The sequence below is a fragment of the Schistosoma haematobium genome, chromosome 1 (assembly GCF_000699445.3).
Source record: "Schistosoma haematobium chromosome 1, whole genome shotgun sequence".
Lineage (NCBI taxonomy): Eukaryota > Metazoa > Platyhelminthes > Trematoda > Strigeidida > Schistosomatidae > Schistosoma > Schistosoma haematobium.
Genome location: NC_067196.1, coordinates 8,895,364 through 8,914,400, shown reverse-complemented (window position 1 = coordinate 8,914,400; position 19,037 = coordinate 8,895,364). Strand labels below are relative to the sequence as shown.

The window sequence follows — 19,037 nt, the reverse complement described above, 5'->3', positions numbered from 1 at the left end:
TTAACTTATCAATAAAATACATCTTTTATGAATAAGAAAATGTTTCCGGTAGCTAAAAAGTTTTGAAATTCTTGTAACTTAATAAAGTATACCATACTGAGTAAGTAATCATTATTCAGAGTTCATTATGAACTACTTACTGAAATCTTTTATTTTTAAAAACTTAACTATGTATTTCTCCAATGAGTTACTTTGTAGTGAACGAACATTCAGATGAAGAAGACCAATTTGTTATTCACACACATCTTTCAATTACATTCTTCATGATTCTTCCGATTCTGTTTTTGTTTCAGCTCAATCTTCTCAATCCTCTTTTTACAAGCATTCCACTCTTGATTTGTGTTACATACTACGTATATCTGTCAATATAAGTAGCATACACCACAAGTTTACTTACTTACTTACGCCTGTTACTCCTAATGGAGCATAGGCCGCCGACCAGCATTCTCCAACCCACTCTGTCCTGGGCCTTCTTTTCTAGTTCCATCCCATTCTTGTTCATTTTTCTCATGTTTATCTCCATTTCCCGGCGTAATGTGTTCTTCGGTCTTCCTCTTCTCCTCCTATGACTATGAGGATTCCATATGAGGGATTGTCTTGTGACGCAGTTGGGTGCTTTCCTCAATGTGTGTCCTATCCACTTCCAGTGCTTCTCCTTGATTTCTTCCTCCACTGGGATCTGGTTTGTTCTCTCCCATAGTAGGTTGTTGCTAATAGTGTCTGGCCAGCGGATCCGAAGTATTCTAAGTAACTACAACTTTACTCATTTTAATTAATCTTATCAATACTTTTGAGAGTGAATTATATACAGAAAATGAATTGTGGCAAAGCAGTCTGTTAGCTGACAAACACCATGTATATGAAATTTTCACCTATTCACAGAGAATATAGTTCTTCGAATTGTAATGATATACAGAATATATACTATGATTAGAAGTGTGAGGTTATCTATTCTTTCCTAAATCTTCAAATATAGTGCGATACCTAGCATCTTTGAAAATTTTTCAGTGAGACTATAATGTATGGACGATATTTGAGTGACGTTAACGTGGCCTTGAGAATGTTCATCTAATGACTAAGGCTAAATGAGGATGGTTGGAGGTAGTCAACAGGAAACACTGGACCCGGGTTTCGTGCTACTCGACACTCGTCAGCAAGGTGTGCCTGTAATCTTGATGGAACCTTCAATCACCATCTAATTTCAACATAGTTCACGCAATGTCGAGTCACCACTGGCCACATTGCAACTTGGTCGATAGCATTCGGTCTGTACTAAGAAGGACTTGACACACATAACATTGGTCACCATCCAGTGATCAATCAATTGTGATTACATGTCAGTCCTACAGGAGGTCGGTCACGGCCGGGATAGCCTAGTCGTAACGTCTCTGACTGTGAAGCTGAGTGAAACGGAATCGAATCCGCCAGGGAACGCCAGTTCCCTCAAGATTACAGGTACACCTTGCTGACCAGTGCCAGGTAGCACGAAACCCGGGTCCAGGGTTTCCTGTCGACTACCTCCAACCACCATCTAATCGAAACATGATCTTTCTTTTAGCTCAATGATTCAAATATTATTCAACTTTATTCCTATTGGATAAAAAAAAGTTGACTCAACAAGAGAATTCTTTATCGTCCAAACAAATAGTTTACATTCATACTGATGTAATAAAAAAAAATTTAGTTTACTTAAACTAACCTCCAGCTGGAAGTTGAAGAAGTTTAGCATTCCAACATTGATAAGTAAGCGACTGATCACATTCAATTGATCGACGAACTAACTCACCAAGTGTCTCTCTATCAGCACGTCCATAATTTAATTTACGTCTATATGAACCAGGTGCTTGATAACCGTCTACTACAACATCATCTGGAGCATCATGATGTAACATTGTCATTACAGTATTTTGATCTGTAATATTGAAATAGATAAATCATTAAATTGAATAACATAATACCCATCGTTATTTAGAAATCTTTTGAGGAAGATTATATGGGATGCTTGAAAAAATTGTTAAATCAATCAAATATTGATTAGTCATGAGGCTAACTGACTAAATACCATTGTATCTTTGATTCACTTCAAGTTGGTCGAATAACCTCCACTACTCATCAGTGATCAGATCAAAATGTATTCTGTTCAAAGATTTCCTGTTTTGTATTACGTGTATTTAGTAAAATATTGAGTCTAAATAAATGTTCAGAAACTGAAATAAGTAAGAGATTATAGAAAGAAAATTTTTAGTTGTGTCTTTAAAGGGTCGAAAGGAGATATGTACATCAAGTGTATCATATTAAAAATGAAAATGTCAGAAATTACAGATGATTAGTTCTGAAATTATTGATTATTAAGTAATATACTTATAATAGTTGAATTCATGAGTTGATTAAAGCTAGACCACCATGGAAAACCTGAAAGCACTGAATGACCGTTTCATCCTATTATGGGACTCCTCAGCAGTGTGCATCCAAGATCCCGCATGCGGTATATGAACTCAGGGCTGCTGTCTAACTTCAACCAATCCATGAAGATATAATATAATTATAATTATTCTACCTGAATTACTATTATGTTGTATGTTACTTATGTCGACAGATATAAATAGTATGTGACATCAAACGGAAATGGAAACCCTGGCAACAGAAGGCTAAGAAGATCAAATTGAAAAAGTAGAAAGGAAATTAGAAAAGAACCGCAAATAGGAAGAATCATACAGAATGTGAAGAACAAATGATGAAAATTTTCAAATGAAATATTCAATGTATGGTTCTTATATTTTACTAATATATTCTGTAATGTATTAATTTACAATTCGTTGTCCTCCATCTACATCCTCCGTCATTCACACTGTTGCTTAGATAGTTTTCAAGAGGTCATTTTTTTGGGCAGAAGATATGGTAATGAATCACCGTCTAATATTTATTGTATGAGCTGTTTGAATTTTCCTTAAGTTGGAAATTCTATTCTTTCTACAATTGTGACCGAAATCGACACAAAATTCTAGTCCAAAAGTTTATGCAATTAATTAGTAAAACTATCTCCTTGAAGTATTTTAACAAACACTTGATGAAAAGATTACAATCTATTGACCTGGAAACAGTTCTACAGGAATTATATGGTATTCTGCGGCCGAGGCTGTCTGATAACCTTTTGTGTTCGATTATTTTCGTCTTCGACGAATTGTTTAGATCTGACAAGAAAACCTTGTAAATAATAATGAAGTTCGGAACTGTGTACTTCGGCATAGTAATAATAATTTATCCCAACCTGAACAAATCATCTGTGCAAAGAAAATATTAACTGTAACAATTTCAAGGACGTACACATTTAGTGTTCTAGGTGGTATGAGAAAATCTCCTGAAAGCTCTGAACCTGGTTTTCATGACAATTAGTTCTGGTCAACAAGACTTACAGGTAGATTTGAAACAGGATCTCTCAGCTTTACAGCTTGTGATATTATCACTAAACCATTAGGGCTGTGATTGACTTACTGTAAGACGAATATTTACATTGGTATCATTCAGTGACCAGCATCATGTTTGCTGAGGCCTTAGAGATGAATGAATGCTATTGACTAAGTTATTTTGAAATGTTCGATGTTTCTGAAGATTCCCCACAGGCAGCTATGAACCGACATCTCGTGCATATTTAGTGCATATATTTAGTATATTTTGTAATATAAAACAATCACATCTTACCTGTAAAATCACACGTTACTTCAATTGGCTCCAATACACCAGATCCATCCATATCAATAGTAATATTTATTGTGGACTGTTGTAGTGCATAAAATAAGCCAGCTTCTGAACATGATGTAAAATATTCACTCTGATGACATACAGCTCCAGCATAACCAGTATTTGTACAGTCACAGTAAAATGTTGAACCTGTTTGTGAACATGGTGCTTCATGTTTACATGGATTAGGATTACAACGATCTTGTATCATACAACTACCATTGATAATACTACGATGTCGTGTAGTTGGATCTAATTTATCCCATTCTACATCAATTCCATTGATACGTATTTGACGTAGACAACCTTGAAATGAATAACGTTGTGGTCGTCCTCCACCAATATATGAAACTTTATCGAAATATAACTAAACGAGAACAGTAAAATGATCAGAATTATAAAATGGTTGAATATTTTATACACGTAGAATCTATACATAATTGATCATGACTTGATAAATTTATTATGAAACCAAGTTCTTAAATTGTCATTGTCTGGGAAACTGAGTGACATGGGCTAAGGAATATCATTCGCCTCAAGATTACAGGTATACATTACTAACGAGTGTCAAATAGCTCAAAAACTAGGTATACAGTTTCCTATTCATTACCTCCAATCATCATCCTATATTGGTGATCGCAATCAAAAACTTAACAGTCTTCACAACCCCATACTGATAATTACTATGTACTCACTAGTAGTTGAGGGAATTCTTGGAGTTCTAGTGAGAAGCTGTGATCAGTGGAGCTAATCCTTGTCAAGTAGAGACAGGTATCTACCTCATTACAATGGAAGATGTTCGCGCAATTTCGTGGATTGGTTGAGGTTAGACATTAACATGGTTGGATGCCGGCTCCGTGGTCTAGAGATTAAGCGTTCACGCGCGAAACCTAAGGCTCTGGATTCTAATCTCGAGAGCGGGATCGTGGATGCGTACTGTTGAAGAGCCCTATAATAGGACGAAATGGCCATCCAGTGCTCCCAGGTTTTCAATGATGACCCAACATCAATCGGTTCATGATCTCAATCAAAAATATATGAAATTGTCATTAGAATGAAATCAACTTATTATGTAAGATAGTCGGTTTAATAATTATTGAGGATGTTCATACTGGATAATAATTCATACACAGTCAATGACGAGATAAATTTTTACCAAAATATTAAGACAGTTTGTTTTAGTAATGATAACTGAAGAACTCAAGAGTAAGTTTAACTGTTTGATGTGTAAGATGAGAATAAGTGAAAGGAAGTTCAGTGATATTGTGAATAGTGCAAATGAAGTTGAATTAAATAGTTTCAACTTAAAATGAATAATATCCATTGGATGGTATTGATAATCTAATATTTATCTCGATTGTTGCATGTTCACCAGATCATTGTCAGTCAGTCAGTCAGTAACAACGTAGAACTTTGTACGTACGTACATCAGTTCGAGTTGCCACACCACCTTAGCACAGAGATGCAGTTGTCGATTCAAATCCCGTAGTGGTAGAGGTAGCAAGAGTATAAGCAGTAATCGGAAAGATTAGGGTTTGGAGATGTTATTTAAAGAGTATAATCCAGTGAAATAAATTTGGAAAGAGGAAAAAAGGGACATGGAGAATTCAGAAGATTAGAATCTGGGAGAACACAAAGAGTGTATGCACCTGCGCCATTGGAAACGATTTTGAGCCGTGTCATTCAGAGTCTCTAACCATCGGTTGCTATCATCTCGTGGTCCCCGACCAGGTAGTCTACACCTACCAACATGGCTCAGTCCACTTGTTAGTGACTTCATGGACTTGTGCCATGTTTTGGTTTGGCCGCCTCTAGCTTTCTTCCAACCTACTCCTATACCACTGAACATAGCACGTCGAGGTAGTCGGTAGTTGGGCATACGTAACATGTGTCCCAGCCATCTCAACTGATGAAGTTTCACTACTTCATCAATTGATTTGCCATCCTTACCTAGTACCCGTTTCCTAACAACTGTGTTACTTACTCGATGGCCCCATGATATACGAGCAATGTTTCGAAGACACCTATGATCGAATACTAGTAACCTACGGATATCCTCTACTCTTACCGGCCATGTTTCACTGCCATATATAGTAGGACGGGACGAACTGCTGCGCAGTAAACACATCCTTTGGTCGATAGACGGATATCTCGCCTACGCCATAAATGACGCAAGTTGGCAAAAGCTAGTCGAGCCTTCTGTATCCGTGCTGAGATTTCGTCACACACCAGACCACAAGGGCTGATGAGACTTCCAAGATAAGTGAAGCGGTCGACACACTCAACTACTTCACTCCCTATCACTAGTTCGGGTGTCGATGTAACCCAATCCTGAAGCAACATTTTGCATTTCGAGGGAGAGAATCGCATCCCGAACATGCTTGCATTGTTGCTTAGAGTGGTCAGAAGACTCTGCATTTTGTCAGAGTCTTCGCCAAATAAAACTATGTCATCAGCATATTCTAAGTCAACAAGTGAACCTCCCGGTAGAAGTTCAACCCCTGAAAATTTAGATGAGGAGAGTGTTATCTCTAAAAGTACGTCGACCACAAAGTTGAACAAGAATGGGGAGAGTGGACAGCCCTGACGAACACCACTTGAGGTAATCAATTCTGATGACAGTTCGCCATAAGCTCTCATTCGACCTGTTGTGTTCGAGTAGAGAGCCTTTATAAGGTTAATGTACTTCTTTGGTACTCCTTTCAGTGACAAACACTGCCATAGAACCTCACGATCAACAGAGTCGAATGCCGCCTTAAGGTCGAGAAATACTACGATTGTGAGGCGTCTGAACGAGTGTCTGTGTTCTAGAACCTGACGTAGTGTGAATATCTGATCTATACAACCACGTCCAGGTCGAAAACCAGCCTGATTTTCTCTAGTCTGCTCTTCACGAGCTTCGGTTAGGCGTCGAAGTATTATTGAGGCTAATATTTTAGACACTATATTAGTCAAACTGATTCCTCTGTGATTGTCACAAGAGGACTTTTGTCCTTTCTTATAGACTGGCACAATCAGTGATTGAGACCAGTCAGATGGGATTGTGTCCAGTTCCCAAATTCTACCTAAGACCTCGGTTAATCTCATTGCTAATACTGGACCACCATCCTTAAAAATCTCAGGAGTAACCCTGTCAGGGCCTGCTGCTCTCCCTCGCTTCAGATTTCCTATGGCTTTTTCAACTTCGTAAAGAGACGGAGGACCTACATTAACTTGCCATTCAGGTTGACTGGAGATCGTGGGAAACCGAAGTGTGGCTGAAGGCCAGTTGAACTGATCCCTAAAGTGTTCTGCCCATCGATCCAATCTCCTGGATTGAGAATGAATAATATGTCCATCTTTCTCTGAGATCGTTTCGCTAACGGTCGGGTTCCTAATTCCGGTTTCCTTAACGAGTCTGAACAATTGTCTGCTATTACCTATTGCCGCTGCCTTTTCCATCTCTCTTGCTTTCGCTACCCACCACTGTTCGCGATCATTGCATAGACTTCTTGTCAGCTTGTGCTTAAGCTGACTCCGCTCTTCATTATGTTCAGAGCCAGGTGGAATGAGTTTCCGAGCATCTATCAGTGCGATAGATGCTGCTGAGATCCAGTGTTGCTCCCTAACCTTCTGGTTTACCTTACTAGCAGATATCACTGCTGTTTCCACAGCTTTTCGGATATCATTCCATGCTGCATCGGGGTGGGCATCACATACATGGCTGCCTAACTGTTTTCCTAGGTGTTCCTGAAATATACTCTTAGCTTGACTATCATTCAGTAGGCCCCTAAGAGGTTTCCCTGCAGCGTCTTTCCTACGTCCAGTAAGACGCAAGCAAATACGCGCTCGCGCTAGAGCATGATCTGAATCTAGGCATGTGCTCCAGAATGAGCGACAGTCTTCTATCGAGCCCCTCCATCGGTGGCTGATAGCGATGTGATCTAGTTGGGTCCAACGTTGGGACGAATTAGGGGGTCGCCATGTTAAAAGATGTTTTTCCTCATGCTTAAAGTTAGTATTTGCAAGGAACAGGCGGTTATCTGAGCATAACTGCAACAGACGGTCGCCATTATCTGTTCTTTGAGCCACGACACCATAAGATCCACCTAGGTGTCTTTCCCTATCGCTTAGTTTACCTACTTGAGCATTAAAGTCACCGGCCACTATTACTACATCAGAGCGCCTAGCTTTTCGGAGAAGGTCCGAAAGCTTTCTGTAAAACTCATCTTTTACATCATCTGAGCTGCAGTCAGTGGGAGAATAGGCAGAGACGACGAAGAGGCAACGACGAATGTCCCTATCTTTCCGGATTCTTACTGTTCCGTTCAGTCGGACAGCGCACAAACGACTGTCTACTGGGATCCACTCTAAGAGAGCTAGTTCTGCCCTAGGACTCAATGCTATACCTACGCCGGCGAGGCCACGGGAAGCAGAATCAGGGCTTCCAGATACACGAAGCGTAAATCGAGTCGGTTCTTTATTTTGGCATGGTGAGGTCAAATGAATGACGCTACTTGGATCTTGTATGCGCGTTTCGGAGACGCAGCACACATCGATGGCGCGAGATTCTAAAGTTTTAGCTAAGGAAGCCTGCTGTCCTATTTGGCAAAGTGTTCGTACGTTAAAGGCTCCTACGTGTAGTTTAGAGCGTGGTTTCAGGAGACCAGGAATAGCGTTCCACGTACTCAAATCGTTTGCCCTAGCGGTGAGAGGTGATAAAGAGACATGAGGAGGGTTAGTCATGGAGATAAGAGAGGTATTAGGAGGTGTATGAAGGATTTGAATGTGACCAACTTGGTCTCTTGTGCTGTTACGGGTATGAGGGCTGATGTCACTTCCCGGCTGCCCACACCGTGGAAGGGTATTTCTTGAGGAACCTGAAAAGGAAATTGGATTAGTGTTGGTCTTGACGACCTGGGAGCGTGACCGCAGAGCCCAAGGGACAACTGCTTGCGGCCGGTCGCGCACGGCCTTTTTGTGGAAGGTTTTTGACGTGTTAGCTCCGTTCTTCAAAGGGCCTTACCGCCGGAGACGGAAATCCGTGAGGTAAGGTGAGGTGTGACATTTTTAGGGTCGACCTTTTCTAACCCCACCCCTCCTTGTGGGAAGGCAGCATCGCTGTCATGCTGGTTGTCCGAGGGAAACACCTTACTGCTGTCACACCTCTCTACAGTCAGCAGTACGACTTCGCTCTCAGACCTTGAGTTGCTGCTTTTAGTCTTACCGTTCACCAATCGACCTGCCTGGCATGGTAGGACCTACAGGAACATATGTTTCAGCCAATATAGCTCGGTTGGGTCATCACGATAGGGAAGGCCGACCACCGCGTCAAGGTAGCAGCTTCGGTCGGGAGATCATTGTGGTAAAACGATAAAGATTTGATGTGAAAAATAATCTTGAAGCTTTTACTTCATATTAGAACTAATAAATACTCGAGCGCTTTAAAACACTTACAGAAAAATAAATGAAACCTCTGGATTGTTCCTGATCGGCTTATCAGTATAATAGTTTTACTGATAAAGTATCATGCTGATTTTTTAAGAACGATGCCTATTCAATTATACTGGCTTGTGACAAATTGATATTATTATAGAATAGATAGAATTTAGCTAGCACTAGACAACCCTCGTCGTCATCGTTGTTTTGGTGGTTAATAAATCTTCACTTATACCAGTCTTCGTGTTCATACTTTCGCGTTGTAGGAATTGCAGAGGTCCCTCATTCCAAGTATAAGTGATAAGAGTTTCCGACACAACAATCAGCGACGACCAGATATAACAAGTAGCATTCAAACGACAAGACATATCAGGACGCACGTTTCATCCTATTCAGAACAGCTGGATGCACCAGCATCTGAATTGATTTTGACTCCAGGACTCGAACCTAGTACCATTCGCTTCAAAGGATATTGCCTTATCCACTTAGCTTCTTAGTTCAAATAGTCACCCACTTGTGCAACGAGTATGAGTTTTAATCCTATTTAAAATGGCTTGGATTATCCCGTTGTTGATATTTTAACTGAAATTTGGTTGAACTTGGTTGGTATATAGGCGTGTCCTGAATTCCACTCGTAGCTACATTTCATCTATTCGATATTAACTTGTGTCATAATACCTATATCGAGGGAATTGGCATAGAAAACTTGTTTACTAACCAAGACTGATCAAATTTCAGGCAAACTTACTAAGAATGTGATAACATCCAAGTCATTTCAAATTGGATATTACTAAACTCCTTTAGAGAAATTTTCTATTTAACAGGAACGAACTTTTTTCACAAAAAATGCCTAAATTACATTATTTATTTATGTATTTTAATTATTTGAACACATAAGTACTGGCACAAAGGGACACTGAATACATATATGCCACACAAATCACTTGATTTATGTGTGGGCTGTGATATTGCCCGGATGCTCAAACCGGAACAAGTGGTTTTCTTGGGGGGTTACACCCTGAAACTTTGACCTAAAGGTCTCATCCACAAGGCGGTGGAGCAACGTCAGAAGATGCAGTCACATGGTAGCTGGTAACCAATAATCGGTTCATACACCATTTGTTTCCTCAGGATCCTGGAGCCAGTCCATGTGCACCACTGGTTTGGAATCACGGTTTTTCGACTCCCCTATGTGGACCCTCCGTCTCTACCAACCTGGTTAAAGCTCTGGACATTTGCTTTTCGTCCTCTGAATTTCGTAAATAACAGTAATGCCTCAAGAAGGCAGTGAGTAGGAATTCCCCGACAGTGGGTATACGAGAGTATTTGAAGATGGCAAGCTGACTCTCCCCACCCTCGGCCGTACCAGGGCATTAAACTAACAAACAAAATTCCATAATCGAATAAAAAGCACAATAAATTGATTATTGATAATTGTACTTACTGGTAAAGTCATATTTTGTACAGTAGTATATACAATATTATCAATAATAAGTGTGACCAAATTTTGTGACATACTAAATTTAACTGAATGCCATAAACCATCAGCAAATGTACCATTGATTGCAGCGGAATCTTTATTTCTTACAGTATATTTAATGATGTACACACCAGGTAATACAATTTCTAATGTTAAATGTCCACTTTCATCTTCCATGCCAAACTATGAAATAAAAGATGATTTGGGGGGAAATGTATGTATTAAGTAGTTGATAGTATGAATGAAACATGAAAATAATGCTTAGTCTTGAAATAACATCAGTTTATTGAGAACGGTGAGAATGTAATTTATGGACGAACCAACCAGGTTTAGGATAACAGGTCTTGAATTTTGGCGCAAAATTCATTCATCCATTTGGCTAAATAACTTTTCGGCATTATAGATGATGTCAGATTGTGATGAAAACCCTAAATCTAATTTTTAACACTAACCATCAACAGTAAATCATAATTCTAACTAGTTTACAACCCTCATTTAGCCTTAGTCATTAGGTGTCCCATTCTCCAGGTCATTTCAGCTTCGCTCAAATATCGTCCATAAATTATGGTCTCACCGAAAAATATGAAGATTTGAGTAACCATTTACTTGATGGATTAGTTTATATACTTCTTATGAGTATACTTCAAGGACGAGACTATAATTTATGGACGACCTTTGGACGAATCGCAGGTGGCCTTGAGAAATATTAGCTAAAAAGAAAACAGTTAGTATAGAGTAAGTAAATACTATACAAAACCAAAGAATTAAAGTGGATACACTGCTTTTACATGGTTCAAAAACCTGTGAAGGTTAGAAAGAGGTTCAGAGGTTCTAAAATCGTAATGCATATGTTAGAGGAAATCATCCATATGGCTCCATAATAGTAGGCCTCTGGAACCATAATAAGGTCTCAAAAACTCTTTTAGCTACGACCATATAGCTCCGGTTGTTGAGTCCTCAAAGTGCCGCTTGTGGATAACGACACGATGCATATAACCAAGTCTATGTAGGCATCTGTGTGGTCTCCAATCATCCGCAAATATTGTAGTACCCGGATGCGACCAGTTCGCAACAATTGTCATAATTTGCCTTAGTCTCAATCTGGATCGAGTGAAAAAAAATCCTACTCTATCAGACTTTGTCCTCCAACACATTACATCGAAAGACAACATTATTACGATAGTCTGAACAAGGTTTACAAGTCATTTGGTTACCACAATCACAAATAAAGGAACTTCTTAGTAGTCCCATTTGTTGTAGCCGCTCAATCATCACGTTTTCTCTAAAATCCGCTGCGAACCGATTGTACGTGAGCATTAGGTACTGAAATCGGCACCATGACCTCGAAATCCCTCAAACGCTTCTGAATGGATAGTCCATAAAATATAGTCTCACTATCTGTTGAGATCTACTGTCTGTAATCTGTTATGTTCTAGTATTTTACTTAATATAATTACATGGCTTGTAAGTTTATATAACTGTAATTATTCATCCGTCTTTCAAGCACTATGATTTGAGGTTTGAGAAAGTAAAAACAGAGTTAATGGACATTTTCTCTAATGAAATGGATAAGAGTATAATCATACTTAACAAGGTTTGTCTTAATTGTCTTTTGTTGATTTCTTTTCTAGAGATTTCAATTGTAGGTCCATGATAAGATTCAATTACGCAAACACACACTTTCTAACCATCAATTAATAAATAGTTTACACCATAAAATGAATTCAGTCAGAGAACTGTTGAAAACTAGACAAGATTTGATAGTCTTTTTTGTCCTAATAAAGAATATCTCTGTAATGTCTGGTCATGATTGCGTAAAGAATCAAGCACAAAACTTTCAAGATTTGCTGCAAGCAATTAATCTTCAAATCATTGAATTGGTACCAAATAATTGAATTTTCCAACTTTAATCAATCAGTCATTCATCCAGTGTTATTGACGATTTGTGTTTTATGTTCGGTAACGTCGAACTTTATTAATAGTTAGTTTGTCTATAATAACAAACAAGATACTCAACATTTACGAGTATCTATGATAACATTTAATTGATTCCTTAGATATTAGATCTCAATGCGTCTTTTTTAAAGATGGGATAATTCAATGTCAAAGAATTAAGTTCATTAATACAAATTAAAAGTTATCATGATTAAACACTTACAGATATTTCGATAGTGTAATAAGAAGAAGACGAAGATTATCGGTAGTATTATGTGATGATATATTAACGCAATACATTTCGGACTATCTGATCACACACATAATGTACTTGTTAAGAACATTTATATATAAAAATAAATGGTCAACTAGACTAGAAATGGAGGGTAAGAGGGTGACAAGGATAATAAAGAAAATAATATGAAACCTTATCATTCTGGATAATGAGCTAATATTAGGATATGTGAACATGTACCTAAATGGTTATAGAAATAAGTAGAATCAAATGACCCAATAAGAGTAGAGGATAAACGTCCATCATCCTCTATTGCCAATACACATAATTGAAATGGGTCATAAGATTCATCTCAACTCGGCTTTTGTGGTGTTGTACAAAAGTGCAAAAGGGTTTATTGAAACCTTAACCATACGAAAATTCAAATCCCTTTTGTGTATTCAGAAACAGTTTGTTCTCACCTTAAACCTACCCTGGTAATATTGGTTTATTAACCATAGTGATTAGGTTTCAAATTGTGTTCACATTATTTTGTTTATTATCTTTATCACACTCTCACCCTCCATTTCTAGTCTATTTGACTATTTATTTTTAATATCAGAAGGGATTTTGTGGAGATTGTAGTAATTTCAATAGTTGAGATCATGAGTCAATTGATGCTAGACCACCATAGAAAACCTGTAAGCACTTGATGGCCGTTTCGTTCTATTGTGGGGGCTCCTCATCAGTGAGCATCCACGATCCCGCCCCACGGGATTCGAACCCAGGACCTATCAGTCTCTTAACAAGTATATGTGTTTGATCAGATTGTTCGAAATGTATTGATCTAATATATCATCACATAGTTCTAATAATCTTCATCTTCTTATTATTACCCTATTAAAATGTATCAAATAGGACTAATTACTTTAACTTACAGATATATAATTATTATCTTTATCAACAGTATGATAAAATAGAATTCCACCTCTATTAAGAGTACGAAAACCAAATTCAAATTGTAAAACATTTGTTCCACCATCACGTTCAATTTTTAAAAATACAATATATTGTTGAACATCAGGAAATGTTAATACAGTATTATCAATAACACCAGATGGACATTCAATACCAAATCGACCAGATCCACTAATAGCTAATCCAGTAATATTTAATTTATCTTGTGTCATAGGTGGACCCCACCATATAAATGAATTACGTTTTGGATAACCAAGTGATTCTTCCCATGGTAATTCTTCTAATTCATTATTTATTAATAATTGAGGTATTTTCATTAATGATCTTTGAGCATCTCTAATAATATGTACACCATTAAAAATAAACTCTTCTATACATCCAATAAAATTTTGACTAACACTTAAACCACGACGATTTGAATAATCTGGTAAACCACCAATTGAAAGCTAAAATTGTAATTTTATTAAAAAAAAATAAAAGAAGAGTTTTATGTTTAATCTATTCAGGGAAGTTCTACTCACTACCTTCTCGTGGTATTACTGTTGTTTATGAAATTGAGAGGAAGAAAAGTGAATATTCAGTGCTATAATCGGGTTGTTGGAGACGGAAGGTCCACCTAGGTGAGTTGGAAAACCCTGACTCCAAACTAATGGTGTACATAGGCTCCAGGATCCTAAAAGAAATAAATGGCGTATGAACCTATTGTTGGTCACCGGCTACCATGTGACTTCACCTCCTTACGTTGCTCCACTGCTTTGTGGATTAAACCCCTTAGGTCGAGGGCTCCGAGAGTGGCCTCCTAAGAAAACCACCAGTTTCGGTTTGGCCACCCGGGTAGTATCACGGACCATACATAAATCAAGTGATTTGTGTGGCACATATGTATTCGGTGACCCTTTTTAACAATATTTATGTGTTCAAATAATAACCAAAATAAAAATAGTGAGAGGACTGTCCATTGTATACTAAGTTACATAATGTACCTAGGTTGTCTGGTAAGTCAGTCGCACATGTTGAGAAACTTTAACGGTTACTTGCCTTCTTCAATAAACTAAACGTCATCACCCATGTTTTCACTTTCTGAGTCATTCCAACTACCTATTACTACGCACTTGTCATCCTTTATTTGCTCAAGTTTGTTACTGAATTAAAGCATTATTTCTTGCCTTAATCAAAGTGTAAACAGTGTTGAGTTCTATAAATTGAGCAATTTAATAATGAGGTTTTCATTCACTTCATACAACATCACGAACATTAACTCTGTTAATAGTTCGTCATCGTATAACAGAACACCATCCGTCGTAAAAGCGATTAAGAGTTCTATTCTTCTCACTTGATGGACACAAGTAATCAAGTTGAACTGAATAAAGCTTTTAAGGTTATCCACCATATTCCATCAAATTTGCCGCATGGTATACAAGTTCATCTTTTACACATTATTGAAGTCATTGCAATTGATGTTCACAAACCAAACCTTTGCATCCAAAAGAAGTTTGCATAACCATTCACGCTACCTTCGCCTCCCCAGGATACACATTGTTTTCTAGAGATGTTAATCAAGGTTACTCCAATAATCAATAGGGAAATGTAATCATTACTCATTTGTGATTACATGGAACCATTTGGAATTGTATAATAAAGTCAAGTCTTTCGACTTAATAACTTCAATACATGGCTTAATATAGATTGTAAGAGAATAAGAACAATTAGCATTATTTCATGGATATAAGTAAGTTTTGTTAAAAAGACATCAATCTATTTTACTTTTACTGTACTTAAACTTACATTTCGATTCATGTTCATATGTACAAATATAGCTGAAATATTTCGCCATACTTTAATTCTATCAACGGATATATTTAAATTTTTCTCTTCTCTTATAATTTGTACATCATGCCATTGATCATCATCTAATAGACTACCTGCATCGACAATATTGTCTGTAGGTTCATCGGATAATGGTACTGTGCCTAGGTTTACACGAACACGTAATCTTCCCCTGGAAACAAAATATATGAATGAGTATTAGATAGAAGAAAGTATTACATACGATTTCTTCTGTAAACATTGTTTTAATGTAGGTGAATACTAAGTTTCTTAAAAAACAACGACTACTATTTTCAAAAATTCTGAATAAATATCCTTAAGAAATCATACTACTAACTAATACCTGGTAGTAGTCTACTGAAAATAAAAAACAAAATTCGATCCAATTATGGTAAATAAATAATATTTAATATCAGAAAGGGATTTTTGTGGATATTATAGTAATTCAATCGTTGAGATCATGAGTCAATTGAAGCCAGATCACCATGGAAAACCTGGAAGCACTGGCCGGCCGTTTCGTCTTATTGTGGGACTCTTCAACAGCGCGCATCCACGATCCCGCCGCACAGTGTTAATGTCTGATTTCAAGCAATCCACGAAACTGTCATCTTCAACCATTGTCTGTATTGAGTTATTATCTCACAATAGACCAGGTCGAAATCCACCGGTCATAGGTTCTCACTAGAACTCCAGGAAATATATCTTGAAGTCAGTCACTAGTGAGGATATGCTGATTAGTATCAGAAATGGGTTTTTGTGTTTATCATACCCGGTATTTACAACCATTTTTCACTTTGTTTTCCCAATGACTGCTAAATATCAAGGTATAATATTTATTAAAAATTCATTTTAAGCCCTAACTTTATAACGATATTTGTGTTTTTTTATATCTAGAATGTCAAATTACGTTTTGAAAAGAGCAAGAACAAAGATTCTAGCAGAATAGCATGAATTCATTTTATTTCGTAGGTTCTCGTCAGCTGCTTACAACCTGTGATATTTAAAAATCATAATTACAAAATGGGTTTAAATTGCTTACATGAGAGGGTTTGTTTGGAAGTTATATTGAAGACATATTCGAATAGTATAGCAAGGGTGTAAATGAAATAAATAGACTGAATATTGTTAATATATACCCAATATGAAAGAATATTCTACAGCATTAATTGTGAAAACAGTTCAGAAGGCGGTTAGAAACAATTGATTACATAATGAATAAACATTGATAGGAATATAGTGAGTAGAGTTCAGTTGAAAGATTATTCATTTAAAAGATAGTTGAAAAAATAAAATAACATCAATGATGCAATAAATGCCAAAGAAAGAAAAAAAGGAAAAAAAGTTTCTAAGGTGCAGTGAAGGAATATTTGTCACCAGGGCAAGGAAAGATTAACCACCGTCTCCTTTTGAGTACATAGGTCAGGTTTTTGACGCCTGATGGCAATGGCTTCAGCAAACTTCAGAAGACTGGAGTTTGGCTGCTTACTAATCACCCTAAAGGACTGTAAGGTATTTACCTGATGTCCTGTATCAAGAAGATGTTTGGTGATTGCACTGTTCAGAGTCTTTCTTTCCCTTGTTCTAAGACTTTTTGGAACATGTTCAAGAAATCTAAGATATGGGTTCGAATCTCGCGGTGTGCGGGCTCGGGGGTGCGCACTGCTGAGGAGTCCCATACTAGGACGTCCAGTGCTTCCAGGTTTTCCATGGTGGTTTAACCACAACTGATTCATGATTTCAATATGAAAAAATCAATTAACTGTTCAATTAAAAATTACTTACCTATAAAGTTCAACACAAAAATAATCACCTTGACTTGAATCACCATATAATATTAAACCATTAATTTCTTTTGTACGAAATCTAAAACTTATTTCATCTATATAAGTTTGTGTAGCACGTCCTGGTAAATCTAATCTTAAATCAATCCAACTTGTACCATCTAAATATGCCACAAATGGTCCTAATAAATAATTTATATCATTTATATAACTTACTATAATCACAACCAAATAATTCCATTCTCATGGATATTAAATTATTCCATCTTTGAGGATTTAAACGTATATAACGTGCAACAATTGGATATGAGAAATTATTAAATTTTACTGTATTATCATCAATATTTCCATCAAATAACTAATAATAAAAAATCAATATGATTGATTATTGATTTATATTCAATTTACTAATGGTTGACCTAAATCATCTTTAATGACAGACCAATGAATTGGTTCATTGGAATCAGTATAATATATATAATAATCTTGTATCCATTGTCTAGCACCTTGTCTTCCTTGTGTAGCAACACTTTGTATAACTTTACGTTTTAATAAATCAATTTGAATCCATTGTTTATCATCTTGATCTAATGCAATCCATGCACCAGCACCTTCTATTATATATATATTAATATAATTTCATTATATAAATGAAATGTAATGAAAATATAAATTACGTAAGTCTTGATTGAATAGATAAGCTAAACAATAATAAATAATGAAAAAAAAATAAATAATATGTTACCATCCGATATATGAAGTCTTCCATAATATGGCATTGTTTGATCTGAAAATGAAGATGATGCTGTAATTTGATTGTCTGTAATTCCATTATATCGATCTGTCATTCCAAGTGGAACATACGGAAAATAGTCACATTCTTCTATATAGATTTTTTTTTGGGGGGGAAAGAGTGGAAAAAATAGGATAATTAATAAAGTTCATAGAAAAACTGAATGTTTAAAAGAAGTCTTGTACAAAATCACTTTAATTTTAGTCATAATCTCTTTGCCAGTGAAAGTTTACAACAAGAACTTGTATTCATTAAGACGATTTCTAAGCAAAATTCTACAACCTCCAATAAATTAATCGATACAAATACTCGAACAAAAGAATACGTCATGTATGATTCAGTCGAAAAGAAAACTTGCTTCTTATACCTTGACTTCAAAGAGGATGAATATTGAACTGAAGATTGTTTATCCAATGGTGTGAAAAGAACTACATTTTGAAGTAAACAAAAATTAAGAACTTCTCTTTTCTTAGTACGTCCAGTTGCATTGATTAATTCATTTGTATGTAACAAAGCAAATACATAGAAAGAACATAAAGAAGAGTAACCGTTTGTATTTCTAATCACGTTCTAAAGAAGTTGAGATTAAACGTTGTCTATAGCCTTGAACACTATATGATACCCCAACATCTAATCGATAATGGGCAAATCAAGCACCTTCGAAAAGGATTTCAAATTACTGACAGACGAAATGTAACTCATTTACATTTCGACGAAATGGTTCCCAGTATAAAAACTCAAAAGGAATTTATATGTTCAGAAAGAGTTAGATATCAGTTTATCATTACCATGGTAAATTCATAATTTTGATTAAAATTGTTTCTAATGCTTATTATCATCATTATTACGAATTTTACTACTATTGCTATTATT

General features: G+C 36.6%; 1 protein-coding gene across 1 annotated transcript in view; it reads right to left on the bottom strand.

Moving 5' to 3' along the window:
• MS3_00001896 (uncharacterized protein) overlaps positions 1 to 19,037 on the bottom strand; it is a 45,475-nt gene that overhangs the window by 17,989 nt on the left and 8,449 nt on the right. Inside the window, exons 2-11 of the mRNA XM_051209399.1 lie at positions 18,117 to 18,254; positions 18,049 to 18,072; positions 17,780 to 17,985; positions 17,588 to 17,729; positions 17,373 to 17,553; positions 15,549 to 15,762; positions 13,724 to 14,209; positions 10,601 to 10,819; positions 3,700 to 4,105; positions 1,700 to 1,912 (exon numbers count right to left, since the gene is read on the bottom strand). Coding sequence (XP_051073064.1) covers positions 1,700 to 1,912; positions 3,700 to 4,105; positions 10,601 to 10,819; positions 13,724 to 14,209; positions 15,549 to 15,762; positions 17,373 to 17,553; positions 17,588 to 17,729; positions 17,780 to 17,985; positions 18,049 to 18,072; positions 18,117 to 18,150 — 2,125 coding nt within the window. The 5' untranslated portion in view covers positions 18,151 to 18,254. The remainder of the gene's footprint in view (positions 1 to 1,699; positions 1,913 to 3,699; positions 4,106 to 10,600; positions 10,820 to 13,723; positions 14,210 to 15,548; positions 15,763 to 17,372; positions 17,554 to 17,587; positions 17,730 to 17,779; positions 17,986 to 18,048; positions 18,073 to 18,116; positions 18,255 to 19,037) is intronic.